The 27882-nt window shown below is 43.2% G+C and overlaps 1 protein-coding gene across 1 annotated transcript; it reads right to left on the bottom strand.

Moving 5' to 3' along the window:
- Positions 1-1892: 1892 nt before the first annotated feature.
- Positions 1893-25961, bottom strand: CRNKL1 (crooked neck pre-mRNA splicing factor 1). Its single transcript, XM_065400667.1, has 14 exons — positions 25893-25961; positions 19936-20088; positions 18458-18549; positions 18183-18341; positions 17668-17834; positions 16769-16947; positions 14375-14545; positions 13003-13194; positions 11998-12057; positions 9984-10064; positions 7118-7357; positions 4613-4714; positions 2655-2903; positions 1893-2214 (listed from the first exon to the last, which is right to left on the bottom strand). The coding sequence occupies exons 1-14, from the start codon at positions 25938-25940 to the stop codon at positions 2047-2049; spliced, it is 2061 nt and encodes a 686-aa protein (XP_065256739.1). The 5' UTR covers positions 25941-25961; the 3' UTR covers positions 1893-2046.
- Positions 25962-27882: the final 1921 nt, after the last annotated feature.

Raw genomic sequence — 27882 nt, forward strand, 5'->3', positions numbered from 1 at the left:
CATCAGTTATTGATTAGACCAATCCAGTTGTGTGTGTACTGTACAGTATTATTGGAGGTAAGTCAGCACTGGTCTAAAACTGTAAAAAAAATGTACATGTATTCGCTCTTTACAGAAAATTAGATTGTGTCTTGGCCTGTAAAAAGTTCTGAACTCAGAAAAGGTGGCACCATTTGTTACCAAGTCCTATACTAAACAATGAAAACTTTAGGCTGCAGTCGAGTTAGTTTTTTTAGTACTCTGCTCAATGCAGTGCCGGAGCAGCACTTTAACATTGCCTCCTCGCAGATTTTTAATTGATGGAAAGTTAAACAACTGACAGAAGCTTTGGGTGGGTGCTCGAATGTTTCCAGGGGCTGAGTTTCAGTCTGAGGCAGCCGTTGAAAGCTCTGTAACGTCTCCCTCATGTGGTTGACAGGTCTGTGGTTCCATCAAAACGGAGCCTGTTGTAGATAGTCATGATCAGATGGGATTCCTCGGGGAATTTTAGCTAGGTCCAAAGTCTTGCATGCCATAGGAAGCTAGTGGAGAGCAGAACAGTAGGGCGATGTCTGTTTGGCAGTTTCTGTTGCCGAAGAGGGAGGCAGATGCAGACCTAGTCATATGAACCTCACAAAATGTTTTTGGCTGGTGGTGGTGTGCTGTAGGAGTGATTTGTTCGAGGATGAGCAGTCTAATACTGTGTAGTTGTGCTTTGCTCTGTTTAGTGAGAGGTGGGAATAAGAACTGAGCAGGAGCAGCTAATTCATGTTCCCAGACTTTCTCCACAGAAAGATTTGAATAATACATAGAATTTAGTCTGATCATTGAAATAAGCCTCTTTCCTCAGAAGTAGGGAACAAATGGGAGATTGGCTTCTTGAGGCACAGAAGAGTCAGAAACTCCCCCTTTTCTTCAACTCACCTCCAAATTGCCCTTACAAAAGTTACAAAGCGCTTTGGGCGTTACATTGTATGTAACAGTTCAAAAGAAGTGATATTCATTCAAGTATGCTAGTGTTAACTGTAGAGAGAATCAAACTGTGGGAAGAGAACAGAAGCATCTGTGTGTTAACAGGCGGAGCGCCAATCATACTTCAGTCCTGCAGCCTACTGTTGCATATTAAAGTCTTACATGAGAAGGTAGCGTAGTATATAGTTAAAATCTACAAACAAATTCTTCAAAGATGTCCAAGAGCTTTGTCTTCGTTCAGGGAAAGGGTGAGGCTGAGAAGTTTTAAAAAGCCAATTGTTAGAGTCTAATGTGATGCATGTGACATGAGCTGGCTTGACTCTGAAGGTCTCACCCCTGTTTTACAGAGCGATGAAGTGACTTCCCCGCAGGGCTACACAGCAACAGTTGGGAATAGAATCCAGCTTTTGAGTCCTAGGACATGTCTGTGGCGATTAATGTACTGGGGGTCAATTTAGCGGGTCTAGTGAAGACCCTCTAAATTGACCACATATCGCTCTCCCATTGACTCTGGTACTCCACTGGAACGAGAAGCATAAGGTATGTCAATGGGAGAATGTCTCCTGTCCACCTAGCATGGTGTAGACACTGCAGTAAGTCAACCTAAGCTACATCATTCATGAGTTACGTAACTTAGGTTGACTTACCCCCCTGGTGTAGCCATGGCCCCAGTCCAATACCTCCCTGGGAACTTCTAGCTGAATGGAATGTTATTAAACTCAAATTGACGCTTTAGCTTTAAAGCTAGAGAGAGGGTGGGCAAATATTTAACTCACTGAAAAAAATTAACATCTGCACACTGGCATATAATGAAAGTGTTTTAAGCCCCCCGTAGAAGGCTTAGAAAACAACTGGACTGTATGTGTTCCATTTCTAGCTACTATGATCAGAGAATGAGAAAAGGAATTTAGGGAGAATTTAGAAAGTGTTAAACGAGGTTCATACACAGTCTCTTAGGAAAGGGGTTACCTGCTTGGCGCTTTTCTAACAACTTAGTATTAAAAAGTTACTCAAATACATTTATTCAGTCAATCACAGATGAAATACTGTACAAAAATCAAATGCACAGGGGGGCAGAGGAGGAGAAATGCAGCGCTAGGATTCGCTCTCATCAATGTCCTTGTCTGGATCCATCTCTTCAGCCTCATTTTCTTGTTGCTGTTTCTTCCAAAGTTTAGCCATAGCAAGCAATTTGAGGTTGGGCTGGTTGGCAGCATCTTCTGGAAAGATATAATCATAATATTCCTCCCAGCCAGCGTCGGACTAGAAAAAGAAAAGTACAAGCCACAGCTTAGTTTATTTAGTCTGAACACATGTTTTCACAGTAAGAACATTAAGTTCCTGGAGTACTCCGAATCCTCCTCTCTAACGAGCATGGCAATAAGCGCTAAGGACTAAACCAGAACTGAGGGTTTTATTCTTCATTCATTAGAGGACTGCTAAAACTAAGGAATCAGTAGGGCATGGAGTCCATGGGCCATTAACGTTGCTGCCTCTCTTACATGTAACTAAAAGGGAGAATGCATACAGAAGAGAGACTTGAATAGCTTGAATACACTTAGCCTTTATTCTCAGAAATAACACCATGCATATAGTTCAACTAAATTAAAGTTTAGTCTCAGATGCATTATAATAATGTATTGTACACAAACAACTTTCTGTGATTGTAGGTGGCATTTTATTTTCCCAGCCTTTACTCTTACCCCATCTTCAGCCTTTAATTTTCTTCTCTTCTTGACTTTATCTGGCATAAGTTTATCTACTCTCTCTTTATTGCAATCTGTTCCAAACTCCTCTTCAAAGTTTCTCCAGGATTCCAGAAGCATGAGTCTCTCCTCCTTCTCTTCGCAGTTTCGCATTGTTTTATTAGCCTCTTCGTATACCTGTCTGCATCTTAGCAAGCTCTCCTTTGTTCCCGCAGAAAGTTCAAACTGAGCAAAACTGATCCATACCTAGAGGAAAAGCAGAGCAAAAGCTAATGGAAATTTCATTGTGAAAATGGCATTAAAATAAAAACCAGCAGGATGTGGCCAAGATGGAAACCATCTATGTTCGTTTCAGCACTTTTTCAAGCTTTATAAACACCAGCTAGACAAAACTCACGTCAGAGTAAGGTTTGGTTACAGCCCCATTTTAGTATTAAGAATATTCTGGTTTTACAGCAGAGTACCATTGTTTGTTTCTTTCTTAAGAGGGAAGTGATTTCAACAAGGCTGAAAGTTGTCTTCGCAGAAATCTTGCATCAAACCCGATCTCAGACACCCCTCATAAGTATAAGAGGGGTAAGACTAGTGTCTTGGTTCAGTCCAGCTTTGGTCTTTCTACTCAATTTTCTGCCAGTTTTTGTAGCCTGACCATAAGAAGCTGGATTAACACTCCCAAGTCATTTTCTGTAAGACACTTAGCCAGCTGGTGGCAATTATTTTTGGTCATAATAAATCTGGCTGAATTTAGTGAAATCATAGAACTAAATCAGTGCTAAGGCTGGTCGTCTGTCAAAGCGTCTGCAATTTTTTGAGAGCAGTTTTTTTTTTTTTGTTTTTTTTAAGAGACCATGGCTGCTCAGAAGAACAGACATGTTTCTGCGGAACTGATTTAGTTTTTTCTCTTTTTTAAAATTAATTTTATAGCCATTGTGGGGTTGTCAAGATAATTTTCCAAATATGGGAAGCGTAGGAAACCTGGCATGAGAAGTAAAGCTGCCTCTAAGTCCTAGTAACCCAGGGATTCTGCAGAGTATATCTTTCTATTAAAAAAGGATCAAAGACATCTCTTATCTCTTAACATGTCATTTAGCAATACTAACATTTTCCCAAGGCCGAGTCATGAAGGTCCCCACAGAATAATGTTGATAGTTAATTTTACAATGCCATACCACTGAAGTAGCCGAGATTCCTTCCCCTAATGTAGGATTCTGACTCTGGCACATAGAATGTTGGGAATCATTAAGAAAGTGACAGATAATAAGACAGAAAATATATTGCCTCTGTATAAATCCATGGTACGCCCGCATCTTGAATACAGCATGCAGATGTGGTTGCCACATCTCAAAAAAGATGAATTGGAAAAGGTTCAGAAAAGGGCAACAAAAATGATTAGGGGTATGGAACGGCTGCCATATGAGGAGAGATTAATAAGATTGGGACTTTTCATCTTGGAAAAGAGATGACTAAGGGGGGGATAGGACAGAGGTCTATAAAATTATGACTGGTTTGAAGAAAGTAAATAAGGAAGTGTTATTTACTCCTCCTCCTAACACAAGAACTAGGGGTCACCAAATGAAATTAATACGCAGCAGGTTTAAAACAAACAAAAGGAAATATTTTTTCACACAACACAGTCAACCTGTGGAACTCCTTGCCAGAGGATGTTGTGAAGGCCAAGACTATAACGGTTGTTCAAAAAAAGAACTAGCTAAATTTAGGGAGTTTAGGTCCATCAGTGGCTATTAGCCAGGATGGGCAGGGATTGTCTCTCTAACCCCTGTTTGCCAGAAGCTGGGAATGGGCGACAAGGAATGGATCACTTGTTCTGTTCATTCCCTCGGGAGCACCTGGCATTGGCCACTGTCGGAAGACAGGATACTGGGCTAGCTGGACCTTTAGTCTGCCCCAGTATGGCTGTTCTTGCATATGATCAGTTGTGAGTACACAAACGTTACCTTGACATGCTGTGTCCGCTGAAGCAATCTGCGGTAAAGGTTTCTTGTTTTCTCATACTCTTCTTGCTCAATTTCAAAGTCAATGTAGGATTTCCAAAGAACCTGAGAGAGAATGGATCAGTAAGTTCAAAACTATTGAGGTTATGATTGTTCAATGCACTTCATAATACAAGCCTTAAGAAGTTCGGTAACCTCTATACCTAAAAGAAAGGTAGCCAAATAATTTTAAACATTAAGGCAGTACTAGGTATTACTGTCACACATAATATCACCTCTAATCTATAGCTCTAGGTAAGGGTAACAGGACAAAGGACAGAAACCACTATCAAACAAGTGAGTGAATAACTGGTTCTAGGCTGAATGAAACATCAAACATCTTGGGGTTCCAAGAGAAAGAGATGACATCAAATCATTAGAATTTAGATGGAGGAAAGAGGCTGAAAAGGGATTTAAGAGGCAGAGAGTCAGAAAAACGTGAACAATAAGGCAAAAGAAACCGTTTGATACTCTGCTTGCTTTTGGACTGATTGAAAAGAGGATGCTGGAAGACCACCCTTGATATTTCAGACACTGAAGCACAAGATCACAAGTGTGTGTGTGTGGAGGGGGGTGTCAGGATTTCGGCTCTAAGGCAAAACTTGTGGATTTGTGAGCTGCTTACACTTATATGGAACATTTAATATCATGGGAAACGTAGTGGATAATAAGTTGCTCGACAGACACCATCTCAATAATGGGAGCATTGTCCAGAGTGAAAGGTGAGCTGTAGAAATAAGTGGGGGAGACATTGATTTGCCATTGCAGTACTTGTAACTTGAGGCAATTGAAACTGGAGACACACAACATTCTAGGTATGAAAAGAGGGAGGGATGTAGTTGTATATACACCTCTAGCCTGTTATAACGTCACCCGATATAACATGAATTTGGATACAAGGCGGTAAAGCAGCGCTCCGGGGGGGGGGGGGGGGGGGTGTGCACTCCGGTGGATCAAAGCAAGTTCAATATAACGCGGTTTCACCTATAATGCGGTAAGATTTTTTGGCTCCCGAGGACAGCGTTTTATCAAGGTAGAGGTGTAATTAGCTTATAAATGATAGCTTAGGCCATGAGTAGAGAATATGGCGAACTGAACAGACACATCCTATAAGTAACAAATTATTTGAAGACACCCTAGAAGACTGACCAGCTATATAAGGAGGAAACTACAAAACACTGGAGTGCAGCCTCAGAAAAGCCATTATGTGCAAGCAACAGAAGTAGACAGGTAAGCTGTAGTGTCCAAAGCATCTAAACTAGTAAGAACAGAAGTGTGAGCTATTTTACAAACATATGTATTGCAACATTTATTTTAATATATATATATAGAGAGAGAGAGAGCGCGCAAATTTGATATTACGCAACCCCGACTCTAGCAACCTCCTATCTAATACTGAGGCAATAATTTTTTTTTTAAACTGGAACGCATGGCCATGAAATATTGAGGCAAAGAATTCAGAAAAGAATTAGATACATACAGAATACCCAATTATACTAGCTAGGATAAGATATAAACAGTGTCAGCCCTCATGCTACAGACACAAACCAATCACTAACTACTTAGGATTAGAAAATTATTCCCTGAGGCATGTTACACCACACTTGTTTATTGTGGACTTGTATACCACCTGCTGAAGATGTAGCTGAGCTCGATTAAATGGACCACTGGTCTGATATACCATGACAAGTCCTATGTTCCTATTAGCACAGGGGTGGGTCCCGGCCCTCGAACTCCAGTTGGGGAGTGGGGTCAGGGCCTGCTCTGTGCATCTCCTGGAAGCAGCGGCATGTGTTCTTCTCCCCCTCTCCCCCAGCTCCTATGCGTAGGAGCAGCCGGGGGGCTCTGCTCTACACGCTGTCCCTGCCCCAAGCGCCACCCACGCAGCTCCCATGGTCGGGAACGGCGGACTGCAGGGGCAGCACCTGTGGCTGGGGCAGCATGCAGCAGAGCTGCTTGGCCATGCTTCTGCGGAGGAGCTGGGGGGGGAACATGCCGCTGCTTCCAGAAACCACCTGAGGTAAGCGCTGCCCGGAGCCTGCACCCCTGAGCCACCCCTCCGTGCTGCAACCTCCTGCCCCAGCCTTGATCCCCGTCTCACCATCTGAACCCCTCAGTCCCAGCCCGGAGCACCCTCCTACACCCCAAACCCCTCATTCCCAGCCAGAGCCCTGACCCCCGTGCCCCACCCTCCCTGCCCCAGCCCAGAGCCCCCTCCCGCACCCTGAACTCATTTCTGGCCCCATCCCGGAGCCCGCACCCCCAGCCAGAGCCTTCACCTTGTCCCACACTCCAACCCCAATTTCGTGAGCATTCATGGCCTGCCATACAATTTCTATTCCCAGATGTGGCCCTTGGGCCAAAAAGTTTGCCTACTGCTGTATTAGCAGGTTAGTTGATTCCCCCCCGCCCCCAACCATGCAGTGTGTTGAGGAGTAGTACTTCAGAGTTCTTCATTTACCCCCTTACCTCTGGCATGTCTAACCGAGGTTGACCAATAGCCAATTCGTATATTGCCCGGGCTCTGTCAGTATCACCAAGAATGGTTTCTAACTCAGCAAATTTAATCCATGACGTGCAGTTTTCAGGTGTAAACTCCAGGAATTTTTCATACAGTTTCCGGCAGCGATCGAATTCCCGCAGTTGTAGCTCCAGTTCAATGTAGCCTTTAAATAGTTTGTTCTTTGGGCATTTTCCTATGGACGTTCCCTATAAAATGAAAAAACAGTAACTACTTATGCCATCTCTATGAAGAAGTGCTTTTTTCAATGTCCACTTACTGTTCAGTAGTAGCGTTTAAAGTAATCTCTGTTTCACTACTCTTTCTGTTGACTACTCCACTCAGGACTAGTGAGAAATCTAACTAGTACTGATTCAGCCAGATCATTACAAAACTAACATGTGCATAAAGTATCTAATTAGTGCTCTGAAAACAGAAAAAGTACAACTTGCTACAGACAGTGTTCATGTGTATAATGTTTCTCCACGAGACATCATCACTCAAAACTGAGCTTATGCAAATGAGTGCTTCATCTTCTGAGTCTCAAGACTGTCACCACACCGACAAAGGATGGCTCCAGCCTCTGCTCCTCCAGGTAAGGGGTCCATAAATATATTCATAGTGTGAACCACATCTTAAGAAATGTGGTCTCAGGGACCACCTCCCCTCCTACTCACACTTGCACAACAACCATCGGGTGCCTATAGTAATAACTACTAGGACAAGTAAGCTTAGAAAAGTACTGAATGTATTTTAGTTCCTTTTAATTCACTTTAGGAGCTGAAAACAAGTAGAACCACCACGTGCCAAGCCATGATGGCAACCCAAGAGGTAGCATTCTGTGATTCATAGTTTGAGAACCTCTCAGATTAAACAGGTTCAGATAGGAGTGCTTGAGGACAGGGAAGAAAGGACAAGCCATGTATCTTCTGCATTATTGGACTGTTATACTGGAACAACAGAACTCACGCCCCTCCCCAATCACTTCTGAGGCAATGAAGGCAAAAATATTCAAATATTTATAAAATGCGCCCAGTACCTAAATCTCTGCCCATGAGCTAAAGTAACTGACTTTGGTTTAAAAAGTCCGCACACTCCCCTCAATATAGTCCCCCACAAAACCTTCCTTACACTTAGAAAATGCACGAGAGTCACACCCTATCACTATACTCACTACAAATCAAGGAAGCCATAAGTCAAGCTAGCATTAGCATTCAATTCACATGCATTACCAATCAAGTCATCAGTTCCAACACGACTACCCATGCTACACCCACCCACTTCTTTCCTCCATTTCTCCTACCATTACCTTTGTTTTATCCAGATTAAGCTCCAATTTGCTGTCATCCAAGTCCTAATCTCTCACAAATACTGGGAAAGCAAAGACCCCACACCATATGGTCCAATGAAAATGAGGCAGAACAGTGTGTTATCTGCATACTGATGACAGCTCAAAAGCAGGAGCCTCACATATGGGTGTGTGGGTGTGTGAGAGAGAGAGCGCGAGCGCAGAACCTCGCAATACCTCCTAGAAAAGCTCTGGACAGAAGAGTGATTATGTCCTTTTGGGATCTCATTGTGAACAAAGAATGGAACTGCATACCAGCAACAACGTCAGGGCCAGACAGGGACTAGAGCTATATCAACAAAACCTGGTGGCCAGTACTACCCAAGTTGAGCTACTAAGAAATCTTCAATCGAGGAAACAAGCACAGTTGCCCTAACATACCCAAATCAAAAACAGGTCTTTGAAAGGATCAAGGAAATCTAAGATTTCTAAATGGGATCACACCTACCTCTTTAGAACCTACTAAATCTCCTACCCCCAAATGGGAAGGTTAGAGACGGTGATAATTGGTGAGAGTGCCAATGTGAAGAGATGGCATCTTGAGAAAAGCCCTAGCAGCAGCACAGAAGGACAGATGGCAGACTGTCCTCCTGCAGGGAGACATTAACAACTTCACAATGGACTTAACCCTCTGCTTCATTTTACCAGCCAAGGGCAAGAGTCCAACTCAGCAGGCAAAGCTCCTCCAGCATTTCAGTGATCAAGCAGCGCACTCTCAGCCAGAGAAGACATTCATATTTACTCCCAAGCCCTGCTCTGCCACCGTCAAACACAACAAACCTGATCTGTTTTATCTGCAAAGAAACAGATGTCTCCTCACAGCAAGAAGAGTGACTCAGTCATTACTAGACTAGCTTTTCCTCGGTCACAAGTAAAATGCCTCAGTTTTTAACCAAGACTACTGGAAAACTAAGAGTGGAGGGAAAGGGAAAGATTTTCATTTAAAAGGGGCTTCTGTCAAAGCCGACTCCAGCTTTGGAGAGGCACTACCGTGTTACTAAATTCGGCACAAGGGCTTGATGCAGTTTCTTAAGAGACTGTCCAAAGTCCCTAGTATTGCTTTAGCTATTAGTCTGGATGTTGCACTCAAAACTCCCAGGAAACAAGTCCTATTACCTGGATGCTCAGAGTTCTCAGAGCAAGGGTGGTTTTTAAATGTTTTCAATTCATATACCAATTAATACTCTATACGCACAGAAAGCTGATTCTCTGGCTTCTCAGCTGAATGCTTTCCAGCTGAAACAAGTGGAGCTCCATTACTTCCAGCTATTATCCAAGCCTCTAAACAAAGCCATGCCTGCCTTTAAAATACACACAACAGCATATATGGGACACACGCAGGTCTCAAATACACGTAGACATTTTGATTTGCTTAGCTGAGTTGTAAAGAAGAGACTTTTCAAAGTTCTTTCAACTCTGTTAACCCTAAAATTCTTAATTTTCTAAAAGACAATTCAGTAATTACCCTCTTGTCTTCCTTTACTTACCAAAGCTCTTCTGGCAAATGGAAGATTTTTCTGTCTTATTTCAAACTGAGCATACAACAGCCACATTTTGGCAAATGTAAACTGGAAGAAAAAAAATCAAGACACATTTGGCTTAGATGGATTCTTAGCAAATAATGCTACTTATGTAGTTCCAGAAATTATTTCAGTTTTTTACTGACTGTGTAGAGTCAAGTAATATTACTGTAACTGCATAGATAGTCTTATTTGAATTAACAATATTATTCTGCTGAACAGGTGAATGTTACACAATCCAAAACAATTTATCATGACTATGATAGGGCATTCACCCCACACTGGCAGAGAAGAGGTTAATAGAGCCTAGGGAGGCTGTGCAGGAAGCAGCCAATTAGAGGGAAGTTGTACGGGGCAGCCAATCAGGGCCCAGCGGGCTCACATAAAAGGGAGCTGCAGGGCAGGTTCTGTTGGTGCTGGGAGCACAAGGAGTGAACACTGCATCTTTAACAGGCTGAGATACCTGCAGCACCATGGACAGAGCAACTGCTGGCAGAGTCCATGGAGCAAGAGGAGCTCCTTGCTGGCTTCCAGGACTGAGCAGCCGAATGCCCTGAAGAAGGTACTGGGACCATGCGGAAGTGGCTCAGGGAGACATAGCAGCAGTGAGAGGAATAAGAGGGCTGGGACACAGAGTAGTGGGCAGGCCTGGGTCCATCCCCAGTCGCCACTGGGGAAGTGGCTAGACTATAGAACTGAGATACCACCCCCAGAAGGGGGAAAAAATGAGGATGGTGACATGGCCAGAGGGCCGAGTCATGAAGCGGACGCTGCAGTACTTGGACTAAAGCCAGTCAGCAGGTGGTGATGACAATGGGCAGGGCACCACAGGCGAGGGTGCACCGGGTAGCAGAGCTAATCCCTGTGATGGCCAGCAGGGGGTGCTGTGCTAGTGAGTGAACCCGTGACAGTGACTGGCAGAAACTGTTCTCCCACAGGAAGAAAAAAAGCTATACTTTGCAAATTAAGGCTTTTGAGAGATGTCTTTAAGAACTCAATAGACTGCATAGATCAGGACAATGCCACAAGGGAAAAGGATATATGACATGCAACTGTTTCCAACAGCAATATACACACAAATTAAAATTAATTTTTTCTAACAAAACAAATCAAGTTAGTACTATCTATACTAGAAAAAAAGAAAATCAAAAATGTAAAGACTTGAGTCCAAATGGACCAGGCTAATATAGGGAAGATTCTTTAACTGTAACATTAAACTTTTTTAAATTAAAAGCAAAACAAAATGTACATCCACATTTTCACTAAGTCACAAGTTTCCATTTTGTGAAGCAGAATAGCATCTTCTCTCTAATTCACCCGTAGCAGCTTTAAAAACGTTTTTTCCCATTAAACAAGGAAACCGGGCTTGTATGGGGATAATATTAAGCAAGTCATTAATATGCTAGACTGTACTTTGAGCGCTGTAACAAGGTGAAATAATGTGTAAATTTAATGTTCTGAGAAAAGAAGTGAAAAATACCCCAACGAGTACAATTCCTATATTAGGAAATACAAGTAGCACATTTGGCCTGCTGTTACTCACATACCATAAACGTCTACCAGATTTCTATTATGCCCACATAGGCACTATTTACTGATTAAAATATTTCTTTTTTAAATAAGGGACTAGAATCAACTTAATAAGAAGCAAAAACAAAATGTAGAGAAGGAGAAAGCAGTGTTTTTATATCTAACACGATGCTGGAAAGGAACCTAATCAAAATCCAGAGTAACCCTCTGACTCATATTCCAGAACAAAGACTACATGTCTATGCTGGTGATTCTGTGCACAAAACACTTCTGTGGGTCTATGAGCCCTGCATCCCCTGCTGACTGAGAAGGGAACAGTCCAATTGATCTCTTGTTACCAGGGAGGAGCATGTAGACCTGGGCAGTACAGGGGTAGGTAATCTTCAGGATTTTGAATAGTGTGTTTTGAGCCAGTCAGGGTTTCGCACTAGACCCATTAGAAAAGCCATACCTTTTTGTGGGGAATGAGTTCCACACATGCTTGATATACCTGTCTGGTTCGTTCTGGATCCTGGAAGGACAAGCAAGCTGGGTTAAATATTCTATTCAATACAAAGATTATTGCATGGCTCTAATAAAATTCAGATTTAACAAACTAAATTCTGAAACTAAGGAATTTTTGGAGGAGTATGTTTAAGGCTAAATGTTTAAAACTATGCAAACTAAACTAATTTTTTTTAATTATATACACAAACAACTTGCCCACCCATTTGTGTGCACAAATCTAAAAAGCTGGCCCTTCAAGGTTTAATGTTAAGATCAAGAGTACAGACCACTTTTTAGACCAAAGTATTATGGTAAGGGTTACAGACCTTTTACCCTTATAGTGGGAACGTTTTTGTAGGAGAATAGCTATGATGCTATGTAATCATATTAAACAAAACTTTAAAGCAACTACAAAATGACTGATTATAAACATGGAAAAGGAGGTTCTATTTCCACTAGTAACTTAAATCATTTACTCAATGTCTGAGGCCAGAGTAAGAAGGATTTCAGATATTCCCTGCAAGAGTCATTTTTTAAAGAGTAGTTTTACTGAATTTGAAAATGCTACCACAAAACGTGAGTTCAGACAACAGCCTGCCATGGGTAATTTAGCTAAGCCTGAGGTGGCTTGGTTCTACTTTTCTATACTAATAGGTTATCAGTGCGGATTGGGGAAAATGTTGAAGGATGTACCATTAGCAACTTCACAGGGTACTTCCACAAAATGACTGTTCAGTTCATGGCAGGTTACCAGAGATAAGCATATAATTTAAATGTCTATTATAAGTAGAAAGTTTAATTTTTCAGAGAAAAATAACAACTCTGCCTAGAAAGTCAAACCCCATTTCAGTTTTGCAAATTAAATGAGACAATAGATTTTGCTTATTTAATAAGAAAACTCAGAACCAGACAGCATCTTACTTAGTAGGTCACAGCCAGATGTGGAAAAAGGGGAGACTCGTGTTTTTACCTTTGCCTCCAGTTCTTCATACAATGCATAGTTGATCCAGAGATATATGTATCTCTTCCAATGTCTCTTCTCTTGAATTGGTGGAACGTTGGCAATGGCTCTTTCATAAACTTCACGTACGGTATCAGGATCTGCATCACTTTCAACCAACCGCAAGTAATCAAACCATGCATCGTAATTGTGGGGATTAGCCTTCCGGAAAGGGATGGGAAACTTTCATTAATGCAATTATAACACAGGTTCCTCTCCCTATAGTTTAATCTGTAAACTTGTACATCTACTTTTTTCTAAAGTATTCACTGAAATATTAATGAAAGGTAAAAATGTTCGAGTGTCTAAGTCATTTAGGCATTTTTGCAGCTTTTACTCAGAGATTCATGAGGGTTAAAATGAACAACTAGAGTGGGAAAGAACTGTCACCATTCTATGGCTTCAGCAATTCAACAGTTACATTTAATAGAAAGTGGGCATGCCAGATTTCCCCCCATCGCCCAAACATAGTTAGACAGAACTAAGATGCTTTGTAAATGTCTGTGGACAAGTATACGAACCGAACTTAAATCTAATAACTGACTATCAGCAATAGTGCAATTTGCAAATATAGTAACTATGTTCCAAAGGAACAAAATCCTGGTTTTGATTTGTATTTGACTAAATGGGTTGTCAGGCAGGCGTCCCAGTCTGTGATATTAGTTACTCAGAGAAGTGGAGAAGACAAAGCACTAATTTCATTCCTTCCCTCAATCTTTCCACTTAAAAATCTGAAAATATAACCCCTCCGTTGCATCAGTTTCTTGGCAACACCATGGTGGATAAAGAAAAAATTAATAATTCATATCTTAGCAGGTAATTTTGGAATATGTCAAGTTAAGGGCCAAAACACTCATGATATCATGAAGCCGTAGACCCCAAAGCTGATAAATACCCAGAATGTTTACGTTTCTAGATGAGAGGGAAAGAGAGTTGTTAGGTTTAACTATCGTTGAGACACATTAAATATTTAAAGCCAGTATGCAGTTCTAAAAAAAAAAAATCCAAAACCAAACAAACCCAAGATTAGGCTAGTTTTTGTTACACTTTCTGTAGTTCATGTAGTGGAACTGAATCTATCCCACACAACTGACGTACCCCCTGTAGCCCAATTCCCATTAAATCCAACAGCTAGATGTTTTAAATGCAGTATGAGGAGCTCCAGATAAACTTGTATCACTTGCAGATAAGTTACAATTAAACTAAAAATTCAATGATTTCATATGACCCACACATGCCCTTTAAAAGCAGTGCCTCAATACCACTAGACACATGAGAACCTCATTCAGCATTGGAGATTGGAGAGTGTTTCACATCTGGAAGCCTCTAGATCAACACTTACCTTCACTTCCTCTTCGTACTGGAATCTCCTTTTGCTGACAATAATGTCTTCAATGCCTCTTCTGTCTCCAAACTTCTTTTCAAAGACGGTGTAATTTTTGAAGAGTTCTTGGGCCTCCTGTTTTGGAATTCTATCCAGGGCATATTTGTAGATCACTCTCACCCTCTCAAACTGAAAACATTAATACATGACAAATCAAAGTGATTGTAATACATTTTATAAAACATCTCCTTTCTTCCACTCCCCGTAATCCATAGCTAGTAGTAGATTAGTTTGCTAAAGGTAAAGGATATTTCAATCTCTCACTGAGTACACAGCAACTTTTCAATATAAATGTTTTGCCTTTTTTATCACAGGGCTAACATGCATTCCTTCATGAGCTCTGTGAGGAGTAAAACTTGGAATAATTGTACTACCACCATCAATTAAGCTGAAATATTACTTGCCTTCTACACTGCAAAGCATGGCATTGCTATCAAAGAACGGAGCAAAATCAAAAGCCACTGGCATATTGAAGAATAGGCACCAAAGGTCTGATCCTGCACCACAGAAGTAACTGGGAGTTTTGCCACTAATTTAAGTGGGAGCAGGAGCAGGCCCAAGGAGAGGAAGAGAGAAAAAAGCCTTTTACCTAATATACAGGAAAACCAGAGATGCAGGTGCCTCAGTGGGTTACTACAGAGAGAAAATGAAATGGGGAATACAGCAGAAACATACTCTGGACTACTTCGTTGCACAGTAATTGTATAAGCTTTAAAAACCTATCAAGATACTCTCTAGGGCTGGGACTTTGTTTGCAGAGCACCTAGCACAATGAGGTCATAACCTGATTGGCCTCTAGATGCTCCCACCATTTTAATTAATAGTAACATGCAAAACTTGTTTTTCATATTGCTGATAAGTCAACAATCATGATATGACCATGTTAAAAAACAGCAACGTAATGATAAGCCACAATCCCTGCCTTGCGCCACAAATAAGAACCTACAACAAGCACCTGCATGGTAACATCTAAGGGGCTGGAAATCTGACAAACAAAGCAACGATCAGTGGTAGGAGATAAAAGGGTCGAGTACATGATGCTTTGGTGGGGAAATGATCTATGGCAAGCAGGGTTCACACAGAAGGAATCTAAAAGATATCAAATCAACAAGGGAAAATTGTACACTAAGACGTAATGTAATATACCTTTGGCTCTAAGTACCGTTTTTCCTAATGAAACTTCTCTTCAGTTTATACTTTTAGACTGAATCCACGCTTTATAAAAATAAATCCAACAATGACATTTAAACCAAGAGCAATGAGACAGTGTATCACAGGGTTCTTTAGGCTCCCTAGCATCCTAGCTTGTCACAAAAGCTCTACAAGGGGGCAGTGTTTGGTGTATACCAGAATTAGAAAACATTGTTCAGAGTTAACATGAGGAAGCATGTTACTGTAGGCAAATCTGTGCAGAAAAGTAGGTACTGAGCCAGACCCTCAGCTGGAGTTGGTGAGTGCAGCACCATGCTGATACACCAGCTGAAGATCCAGCTCATACCATATATAAAATGTAAAATGATAACAATTTGGGGTCCTATTTTTCCCTGTGTTGGACCCCACCCTCTCTCTTCTCTTGTTTAAAGTTTCGGGATAATTCTTAAGTGGGTGGATTTTTTTTTTTAAGTTACATTTTAACTTTTAGGATGTTTTTAGTGTATTGTTACTAATGCTCCAGCTGGGACACACGTTTATCCCTGCAAGTTTCTCATATATTGGGTAAAAAGACAAATTTAGGCCATGATTAGAGCCCTGTGCGGATACAAAATTTGTATCCGCATCCAATCCACAAACATGGTCTGCGGATATCCGCAAATTTGCAGGGCTCTTGCCATGATCCTGCAGAAACTTACCCATGTGAGCATTCCCATTGAGTTAATCCCATTAATTCAGGGGGGAAGATAGCTCAGTGGTTTGAGCATTGCCCTGCTAAACCCAGGGTTGTGAGTTCAATCCTTGAGGGGGCCATTTAGGGAACTGGGGCAAAAATCTGTCTGGGGATTGGTCCTGCTTTGAGCAGGGGGTTGGACTAGATGACCTCCTGAGGTCCCTTCCAACCCTGATATTCTATGATTCTATAAGTGTTTGCCAGATCAGGGCCCAAGTCTCCTGATGGCAAGCAATAGTATCTTGCTTAAGTTAACAAGAAGAGAATAAGTTTCCCTTGATATCAACAAAAGGCAAATATAAAAAAACCCAGCCTCCTTGTTACTACATTCTGCACACAAGTACTATGAACTCCATCAAGATGCCGAGAAACTACAGCCAAAGAGGATTCTAAATGGCACAGAGCACAACATTCAACAAGAAATCTGCCTTTTTATATTAGTTCAACACACTTTAGCAAGTCCTTACTTCTTTCTGGTTCTCCTCAAATTTTGCAAAGGCCACAAACAAATGCTCATTCATATGTTCTTCTCCAAAGAACTCCACTGCTCTCTCATATACTTTTCTTGCATGGGCAAAATAACTGTGTTTCTCTTCAAAGCGGGCGTACTTGATCCAATTCTTAACATCAGGATGCACAATGACAAGTATAGAAATGTTAAGGAAATGGTAAACAGTTCTCCATTTCAAATTCCATTCTTCCCAGGGATCACATGACCATGGATCATGTGAGAACAATAGTTAAAGATGAACCATGCAAAGAACATGCCCAAGAGGTAGAAGAAGAAGGTTAAGGGGTGTTCCATACACAGGGGGTTTCAGACTCGGGCCCTACACGCTTTTAGGAAGGAAAAATAGTGAATAAAAAAAAGGGGGAAATATAAGATGAGAAGAGGAGGAAAAACTTTTAGTAGCTCTGGCAGTAAGGAGGGGCAAACATCTAAGAAGAGAGACATGACCCTCTACCTCATAGCAATTTTTAAATGCAAACTTCCAAAGCTCTCTCATATGTGACCCACCACATTTTACTGTAGTGCTTTGTAACGTTTACTGTTTTTGTGTGTGTTTTGTTGGTTACAGTGCTTAAATTGTCAGCATCTTTCAAGCCAAAAATATACACCTATTGTGGCACAGTTAAATTACAAGCTCTTCCAGGACATTTATACTCATTTAACTGAATTTCACTGTGGTAAATAAAAATTCCCATCCACGTGTACGCCTAGGTATCAGCAGTGTTTGTTGCTCACAATACAACTAAAGTGGAGAAAGGTCACATACAAATTCATGGGCATTTAAGATGGATAACGATGAAATGTAAAATGTGGATCTAAATATAAATGCAAGACACACTGTTTTAAAAAGGATATATCTCTCATAAATAGTGCGTGCCCTCTCCACCTCCTTGTATCTCAGTTCAAAGTTAATATAGGAATGCCAAGCTTGTTCCTCCGGTTGCCACTCCATCCAGCGTTCAAACACCTGACGTGCTCCAGCAACGTTCCCCAACATCTCTTCCATGTAAGTATACTTGTACCTTTAAAAAAGGCAAACAAGAGCTATCATTGACAAAACCATTTAGAAATGTACTTAACAAAAATCAATATTTATAGGTAACTCTTTTGGTGGTATTCATTATTTGCATCACAGAATAGTGCAGAGGCCCCATTGTGCCAAACCCCTATCCTGGTGAAATTACAATCAAGGGGGGGGGACACTTTTTTTTTATATTAGCTTGCAGAGTCTGAGAAAAAGAAAACTGAAACACCAGAGATGTTGAAGACTGTATTTGCACATGCAGACAACTTTCTTTTTCACTAAGTGAAAGTTCAATTGTTTTTAGTATTAGAGGTGAAATAGTGAGTTCCTCTATCTGAAAACTCACCAGAACTGGTTGACCCTGGGGAGGGTAGTGATGGCTCGATCCCAGATATTGCGGGCATGGTTAACCTGGCGGTTCTTCATTTCCATTTCTGCATACTTCAGCCAGAGAGTGACATTTCTGTAGTCCACGTCTAAAGCACGCTCGTAGATGGAACGAGCTCTGGAAAGCAAACAACATTGTTGAAGTAAATGCATGTATGATGCAGTTCAAGGACTCTGACCGTATTAGTTGCACATATTCTTGAAGGCATGTGAGATGGCCATCTTCATAATTACCTTTGTACTTCTTTTAGGCTTTCCTCCCATTGTGCGTACTTTATCCAGTTACTGATAACAGTCCTGTTTTTTCTTATATTATCTTCAAAGGTCTGAGAAGAAAGTTATAATTTATTTTTAAAAGTAAAATGTTTCTCTATGCAGAAAGATCCCATTATAAACCAAGAGTGATATACTGGTAATTCAAATACAAGATATCAATAGATTGGACTAAAAATCCCAAACATATTACAATTAGTTTAAACAGATGTTACAATAGCTTAACTTTTGAGATCAAAATGAATAAGAGGTTTCCTAAGTCATGTACTTGAGCAGTTAGAAATGTAGCTGGACTTGTGATCAGTGTAGATCATAGGAGAGCTGTAAGCCTGTGTCCATCTGTAACACCAATGGACTAACAATTATAACAGCATTCAAAATTATTTTTAAAACCCTATGTTTAGATATTTTAATAGTAACATTAATTGAAGTTATGGGGCTCAATTTTTGCACACAACACTGACAATGTATTAATTTGAACATGCCACATGCATTCTTTTGTGGCTATAAACTGATCACTTGATGGAAGTATCTGATATCAGACATGCCAGCACTTCGTACTTCCCAATGGTCCAAACATCTATAACATGTACATACTTTACTAGAGTTTATAGGCCCTAAGAGATGCCTAGGAACTCTCCCTCTTCTTGACTAAGTATATTATGACTCATTTGGTCATTGTGACCAAATGTCAGGAGGCAAGTTTTCAGTTCCATAACGAAGCATTTCCACAACTTGATGCAGCAGAGATGGCACATTCAGTGTTACAGGTTGCCCCCAACCTATGTCCAACTAACATCACAGTATCATTCTCATCTAACAGATGGGTATGAATGGAGATAGCCCTTTGTATAGCCCTCAGCACAACAGGGCCCTAATCCTCATTCAGGGGCTCTAAATTCACATCCCTTTGGAGACTAGCTTCAATAAGCATTCAGACACTATACACCAGGGGTCGACAACCTTTGGCACGTGGCCCATCAGGGTAATCCATTGGCGGGCTGCAAGACATTTTGTTTACGTTGACCGTCCACAGGTTCCCGGACAATGGGAGCTAAGGGAAGCTGCGACCAGCACATCCCTATTCCCTCCCTCTGGCTGATTTTTACTCTTCTTCCCTTTTTCTATAGCCTGCCTCTCAAGATTCTAGCACATATGAATAGACTCATTAATAGTATACATACAGTTTCCAATACAAAATCAGAAGTTATACTGTTAATTTGCTACTAAATCCAAATTCTAAAAAATTATGCATTTAATTGTTTAAAGGGAACAGGTTAAGTACCCTTAAACAGCTATTTGTGATTTTACCTTAAAACCACAGAATATCTATTTTCTCTCTGAAGTTAATGAAGAATGAATGAAAACGTTCAGTAAAGTTTAAAAATACGCTAGCTTCTTAGTACTGTACAGGAGCATCAAGTCACTTGTGCACTTACCTTCCTTTTTCGAAGCTTGTAGTCATTTAGCTCTTCTTCATCTGTGATCTTCTGTTGCGGAGGTGGTGGAAGAAGTTCAAGTTCTCTCTCCTTTGCTTCTCTTAACAGCTGTTCTGCTGTGATCTGTACTTCTGCTGGCGCTTTGTTTTTCACCTTTGGAAGAAGAAAAAAATTCATTTTTTTGGTAATTTTATATTTTTCTACACCCATAAAATACCAAAAAACCCCAAAAAGTGAGTTGACCCAATGATTTAATATGTGAAATATATAAAGGAGTAGGATTTGGTGACTGGCTGAGAAATAAACGGAACTGAATTTGCAAACAGACAGGAAATAGCAACACCAATTATAAAATACTTGTTACTGTGTCCATTTCACCCCATAAAAATGTCAAACTCAGAAGCTATAACCCTGCCTGGAGTGCAAAAAGATGGGAAATGTTGGAACAAGTCCTAGGAGTGTATTCATGCAAGTATATCTGGGACCGAGGTGACCACCTACCTTGGGAAAAAAATTTAAATATGAAAATAGATTTGGAAACCTTCGTTTATTTATCAGATGACATGTAAAGTTGGGAATATGATATCCTCATTTTTAAAAAAAATACTGTAAAGTAAAAAAATCATATCACAGACAATTTTACTTTTTACCTATGTTACTGATAACTCCTTGATATTAAGCATGAAAGAATTTTTAAACTCCAACTTGACTATTTAGGTCCTTTCTTTACTTTTAGCATTGGACAATGAAAACCAATGTTGGTTGTTTAACTTTGGTTTCACATTTTCAGTACTGTTTCAAAACTGAAGAGCAATATTCATTTGTTTTAAAAACTCATTGCTTTTCAAAAAAATGGTGTAAACATTCTACTGAGATTACAGGTTTCATAAAAGCTTGGATTTAGAAAGTTTAAAGTGGGGCCAAACAGGTTGACCCCATACCTCTGGAAAAAATGTCATATAAGCTATTGACTGGATTAGAGATACCACAACTACAAAAAACAGGAATATCATCTGTTAGGGAAAAAGTAAAAGTATAAAGCCAGGAGTTTCAACATTTTTTGGAATATAGAGTAAAGCTCCAATCCTGAAAACACTTATGGACATGAGTAGTTTCACTGAATAACCGGATTATTCACACTCATAAAGCTAAAGACATGCATGTCAGAACCGCATGGGAATTTTTTTAGGATACTTTTTTGTTGGAAAATGCAGATTTGTCAAAGCCAGAACTTTTCACAGAAACTTATACTTTCATTGGGAAGTTTTTTCAGGTCCCGGATGGAATTTATGGTCAAAATCAGAAAAAAAACACTCAACCAGAATAGCCAATAGCCCAATGATCAGGAAACTCACTTGGAATGTAAAACACCCAAATTCCTGCTCTGCCTGATTCAGAGCAGGGACCTACACCTGGGTTGCCCACATCCCAGCTGATTGCCCAAACCACCAGAGTATTAGCTATTCTCAGATAGGTCTTTCTCAACATCTCCGGTTGGAGCTGTTCCACTTCATACAAATAATTAAATATCCATTGAGCCAGAGTGAGAGAGAATGACTCTATGGCATTGTTCTTCAATTGGCGGCTCGCAGGCTAGATCCTGCCACCAGGGACTTCTGTTTGGCCCACTGCTGGGTATTAGCTGTTCCTTCATACCCTCAAAAGCAGCCAATTAGAGCTCCTCGGGAAACTGTGGCGCTCACTCCCCCGCCCCTCAGGAGCCCAACCTATTCTCACGGGAAGGGGTGGGGGGAGCTATCCCTGCTTACAAGAAGGGTGGGGGAGAAGGGTGCAGAAAGAACCCTGCAGCTCAAGCTAGCTCCACTCCTTTTTACCCCCTCCCCTCTATAACCAGGGATGGCTCCTCCCTCCCTCCAACACCCAGCCAGGGAAGCAGGGGATGAGGAACCCCTGGAGTTGCCTGGAAGGGGGAGGCGGAGGGATACCACCGCAGCCCCCCTCCCCTTGGCCTGGGATGGGGGGGTGAAGAACCCAGTAGGAGCAGAAGTGAGGCTGGAAGCAGGATGGGCTGGGCCAGTGGTTCTCAACCTGTGGCCCAATTGGCGCACAACTGTGGCCTATGTGACATCCTTAGGGCCATACAGGTAGTATATATATTGTGTGGATGTGGCCCACATAAAACGGAGAGGTACATACGCGGCCCACAATGGTAAATAGGTTGAGAACCACTGGGCTGGGCAGATGCAGGGAGGCAACAGGGCAGAACTGATGGGAACTTGGCAGATGCACTTAAAAGTTTATTTTCCCTATGTTTACCATCATGCCATGTATTTACTTTAGAAATTTTTCATTTACATTTAAACACAATGGAACTAGACTGTGTTGATGCATTTTGACGTATGGTGATACGCTTTTAATCAGGCACTTAATCAAATGCTTATGCAACATAAAATGATCAGTAACTGACGTACTTTCATTAGTTAAACTGACTGCACAGTACTTTTTTGGGAAGGTGTGCGGGGGGGACAGTGCAAGAGTGTCAATATTTCAAGCAGTAAGAAAGGGAAATTAGAAGTTAAACTCACAGGAAATTAATGAACTTCTAATTTTAATTTCATAGTTGTAATAGAATTAACATTAATAGCATGATGTTTTAATAGCATTACAGTGTATTTGTATAATAATTTGTTTGCAAGATTATGTTGTACTCCTGTCCACTGGCATGCTTAGCCTTTTACTTTGAGATTAATAAATAATATCTGTCACACCACTCTTTAAAGGTTGCGACCCGTGGCCAGTAGCGGGCTTACTACAGAGCAAACACCTGAAGAGCCCTTTGGCCTGGCAAGATTTGGACATTGACTTATTTAGTCCACCAGAAATTTTAACTGAATACCACTGCTCTACAGTGTAGTAGATAAAGCACCAAATCAGGCAGAGCAGGGACTTGAACCTAGGTCCTCCCACATCCCAGGTGAGTGCCCTACCCACTGGCTACTTGCTCTTGCTCACACTCACTCACTTTTGAATGGTCAGGGTTTCATCCAGATATTGAAACGCTGAATTTTTTTCATGAAATGGAATTCTTGCTTTCTGGTCAGCCATAAAGCACACATGTTTGCAGAACCAGAGTTTTAGACACTCACAATTCTGGTCAGCCTTCTGAAAGTCAGATGATTGGCTTGCAAAGAATGGTCTGTTTGGGTCAATGGGGCTCCACGTGGGTGTAGAAGACACCCATGTGGGGACTGAGTCCAGGATCAAGGCCTTAGTAATAACTGATTATATGTTGTTGTTATTATGGCAGCAATGCTATATCTAGCAATAATTATTGGAGGATTCCATTTTTGTTACTTATGAATTACAAGTATTTTTAAAAAATTAATGTGGATGAATTTGCACTAGCAGGAAATTAACTGGCCCAGAGCTTCATAGCGGTAGCCTCTGTGCGTACACAGAGCTCTACTGCAGTCAATGGGGCAGTATGCAGGCTTTGGCACACCAGCAATGTCAATGGGGCACCAAGGAGGTGAAGTGTCTGCCATGATTTAACTCAGTGTATGGTCACTGCCTATATCTGTATTTAGTCAAAATAATGACCATAGACGCAGAGATTCAGAATCTTCTTTCACCAGTCAGTACTCCAGGATTAGGTTTGTCACCGTGAGGGGGGAAAGTCACAGATAGCATGATTTTCCCCTTTGCCTGTGGCTTGCTTCTGTGTCCATGACTCACCCTGCAGCAGCAGCTCCTATGGCTGAGCCGGGCAGGAGCACCTGCTTACTTGCTATTCAGGTTTGACCACCCTGGATGCTCTGTCATGACCGGGGGCGGGGCGCAAACGTCAGTGAGTGGCATTGTGATCTGGTGCACTGGGTTGCAGCGCTGTTCTGGTTCAGCCCACCTGACCAATGTGGGGGGGGGGGGAGGAAGAAACCTGAACAGCTTTGCAACCCCACATGCCAGGTCTCAATGCCTGGAGCAGTAAGATGGGCACAGTTCTCCACCAATGGTAGCAACATTGGCCGCTGTAGCGTAGACAAGGCTCAGGTGTTTTTAACCATGGTGTCATACAACCCATCAAACTGAGAGGGTTAGCTGCTCATACAGTGCTGGCTCCTTCTCTTCACTAACAGATACTAAGCGTGATTAAAATATAGCTTAAAAAATACATCTGATACTTTCCTAATTTTACTTTTCTATGTTAACAGGTGCTGTAGTTGCCACAGGGAGGTGATGGGATAGGGAATGGGAGTGGAAATGATCCACAAGACAATCTCCCCCTTAAAACATGGGGATTTTGATGACAGTTAAAATACCCTCCCTCTGTACACTTCAGTCTCCCGCATTGCTACTAGTGCTGTAGCCACATCAGTGGTTCACAGGTGCCATTTTTCCAAGAGTAAACAGCTGGGATAACTCCCCCCGTTGGGTTATTTTCACATTCTTTAAACTAAAAATGGCTTTGAAACTGTCGGTTTTTTAAAAGAAACACTATAAGTGGGTTGAACAGAAGTAGTGCTTTGTGTTAACTCCATACCAGGACTTTTCTGGTGGTCTCATCTGTTTCCTTAATATTTAAGATTTTATTTGAAAACCATGTTTTTGGCCTTTAGTTGTTGAGAAAACTTTCCCAAGGGGACATGTCATTCCCAAAGGGACATGCACAACAATGGGCCACATTCAGATCCTGGTGTAAGTCAGTGCAGGGGGGCTGAATTTTGCCCCCCAGTAGGTCTGAGATGGAGAAACTGACCTTTTGTATTTTAAATAGCTACAATTGCTAATCATTTAACTGCTGGTCATTTTAGCAGAAGTTTCCAACTGCTTTGGAACCATGGGATGAGGAAAATGGGGAAGCATAACATATTTTTCCTCCATGAAAGAAGGATGCTCCACCATTCTAAGAAATGTCCCTTATTTAGTACTAACATCCCCCAGCATGTATCCCATAATGGTCCACCAGTATGTGTGTGTTCAGATAAAAGTTAGTTTTCAAGCAAGAATCATGAGAACCATTGTTGTACCAAAAAAAAAAAAAAAGGTGAGTGAGACTGTTTCTAAAATGAAGCCCCCACTGGTAGCTGGGCTCATGCTCTATGTTACAGACAGCTAGCAGCAGAGCACTATGCAAAAACTAGTATTTCCAGCAGGTCTCGCACCAGCAACCCCACCACACCCACTTTCCTCATTGCCCTCTCTCCCTCATCCCCCTCCCTGGTCCAACTGGGCACCCCCCGTCCACAGGTCCCCCAATTCCCCAGCACCCCTGAGCACCCCACACCCCAGTCACAGGTCCCCCCGGCACCCCTGAGCCCCACACCCCCCGGTCACAGGTCCCCCCAATTCCCCAGCACCCCTGAGCCCCCCACACCCCAGTCACGGGTCCCCCCAATTCCCCAGCACCCCTGAGCCCCCCACACCCCAGTCACAGGTCCCCCAATTCCCCAGCACCCCCCACACCCCAGTCACAGGTCCCCCCAATTCCCCAGCACCCCCCAGTCACAGGTCCCCCCAATTCCCCAGCACCCCCGAGCCCCTCACCCCCCAGTCCCCCCCAATTCCCCAGCACCCCCGAGCCCCTCACCCCCCAGTCCCCCCCAATTCCCCAGCACCCCCGAGCCCCCCACCCCCCGGTCACGGGTCCCCCCAATTCCCCAGCACCCCTGAGCTCCCCATCCTCCGGTTACAGGTCCCCCCAATTCCCCGGCTCCCCTGAGCTCCCCCATTCCCTGGTCACAGGTCCCCCGATTCTCTCCGCCCCCCGCTTTGCCCCTTCTCCCCCATTCCCCTCCCACAGACACCCCGGCCCTCGAGAACTTTCACCCCCTCCCGCCGTTCCCTCCACTCGGCCTCCCCCTCCAGGCACCCCCCGTCTCCTTTCCCTGGGCACCGCGATCCTACTCCCCCCCCCACACCGCCGGGTCGCCCCCCGGGGCTGGGTCACACCGGGTTATTCCCCCCACCCAGCGCTGACCACCACCACCCCCCCGCACCTTCGCCACTTTGGGGATTCGCTGCTTCCCAGCCGCCGTAGACGCCATGTTGCCGCCGCTGTGAGCCCGAGCTCCGTCGACCCCGCCCTGACCCTTCACCTCTCACCCCGCGCAGCGTCGCCCGGGTTGTTGCCACAGTAACGGCGGCCGCGCGTCTCCCAACGGCTGCAGCGGAACCGCCGCGTCCCAGGTGAGTCGTCGCCGGTTCCTCTTAGCGCTGACCCGGGGGGACCACCAGACGCGCCGCGCCCGACGGAACATCCGCGACGCTCTGGGAGTCCGGGGAGGAGGCGCTCACGGGACTGGGTGTCCCATATCGCACAGCTCCCCTCACCTTGGGACTACGCCGCCCAGCATGCAATGCGCGTCCCCCCCCCACGGAGACTACAACTCCCAGAATGCAGTGCGTCCCATTCCCTCCTCTCCCCCGGGTACTCTTTCTAGCGCTTGCTCTGCGCTGCCCCCTAACGGCCCGCCCGAGAACTGCAGCTGCCAGAGCTCGCCCAGCGGGGTCATGAGCACCCAGGTGTTGGGGATTGCGGCCATCCTGCTCTTCCCTCTATTGCTAGGTGGGAGGGGCATGGGAAAGGGGTTGCAGTGGAGAAAACAGGCTGGCTAACTGCCACCTGGCTCGTCCCTTGTCCTTGCAGCCCCACTTCCCATGGACTCCTTCTGTTGGCACCTGCAGACCCGTGTGCCAGTGGCAAGCCGGCCCGTCGAAGGACCGTTGTTCCCTGTAGAAGGGTCAGCGTCTTGTGGCAGTGTAGCATTTACTGTAAGTGCAACAGGATTACCACCACAGAGTTGTCTCCAGACAGCAGATCTGTGCTAGCGAGCCAAAGGGCAGACTTCCTGTGAGCTAATGAATTTCCCACTTGCTCTAAAATGTGGCCCAGACTGACGGCATTGGGCCAAAGCTCACCCCCGTCCAGTCCAAACTTCAGCCCACCCCCAGAGTCCTCTCTCCCTCAAACCCAATGGCCCACTGTCAGGATAGTTCAGCAGTTTTCAAACGTTTTGAGCTGTGCCCCCCCACACTCACCCACTCTCAGTTACAATTCTTGGTTGCACCTCCCCAGCCCAAACAAAAATAGACACAATACCCCTTTGGTTTTCAGGATTGGCAAAGGTGTGTGATGGTCTCTGGGGGCAGAGCTAGCGCTGGGTGTGGAGGCTGCTGGGAGCAGAAATCAGCACAGCTGCAGTGGATGTTGACACTGACCCACAGGCTGGGTGGCCCACTGTGGTGAGTTAGGGAGTGGAAGTGACATTCCCTCCCCGAGCCCTGCCTGGCGTGGCTGCTCACCACCACCCCAAACATTCCACTGCACCCCCTAGGAGGGTGTGCCCTCCAGTTAGAAAACCTCAGGGGTAGCCCTACTCTGAAGCTTGATGTGTCCATTTTTATTCCTTCCAGTCTTGACATTGGTGGTGTGGGAGGAGCTGCCCATAGTCCTTGTCTCCAGGACAGTTAATTAACTCCTTCTTGCCCTGATCCAGTGTGGAATTTGTGCATCCCATCACTCTTCCACAGTCAGAAAGTTGGGGCTGTGCTAACCTTTTCCTACATAATCTTATCACAAGTACATATATGACATATTTGATCTGACTTGGATATAAGCCTCAACTTACCTAAAGAGAAAAGACGGGTTAGGATGGGAAATTTCTGTTGTGTTTAAAAAGAGTGTTTGTTTAATGTTGATAAACCAGAGAGGCAATTACTGGAAGAATTGGAGCAGGCAGGGAGCAGAGTCCCCTATTTACCTGCATGGTTCTCCAGGTTCTCTGCTCCTAATCAGTGCTCCCTGTCTCAGCTCTCCTCCACTCCCCAACTTCCTTCTTTGCATATCTTAGACCTACAGGAGCTAATGCAAGAAAAATATGTTTCCTATCCATGCTCTTAAAATGTCATATTTGGTCTGTGCACTTTGTGAAATAGATGGTAGGGGCATTACTCCTGTGGACCTTCTAAGACCTTCACTAGCTCCTA

Source organism: Emys orbicularis, chromosome 3, assembly GCF_028017835.1.
Source record: "Emys orbicularis isolate rEmyOrb1 chromosome 3, rEmyOrb1.hap1, whole genome shotgun sequence".
Taxonomy (NCBI): Eukaryota; Metazoa; Chordata; order Testudines; family Emydidae; genus Emys; species Emys orbicularis.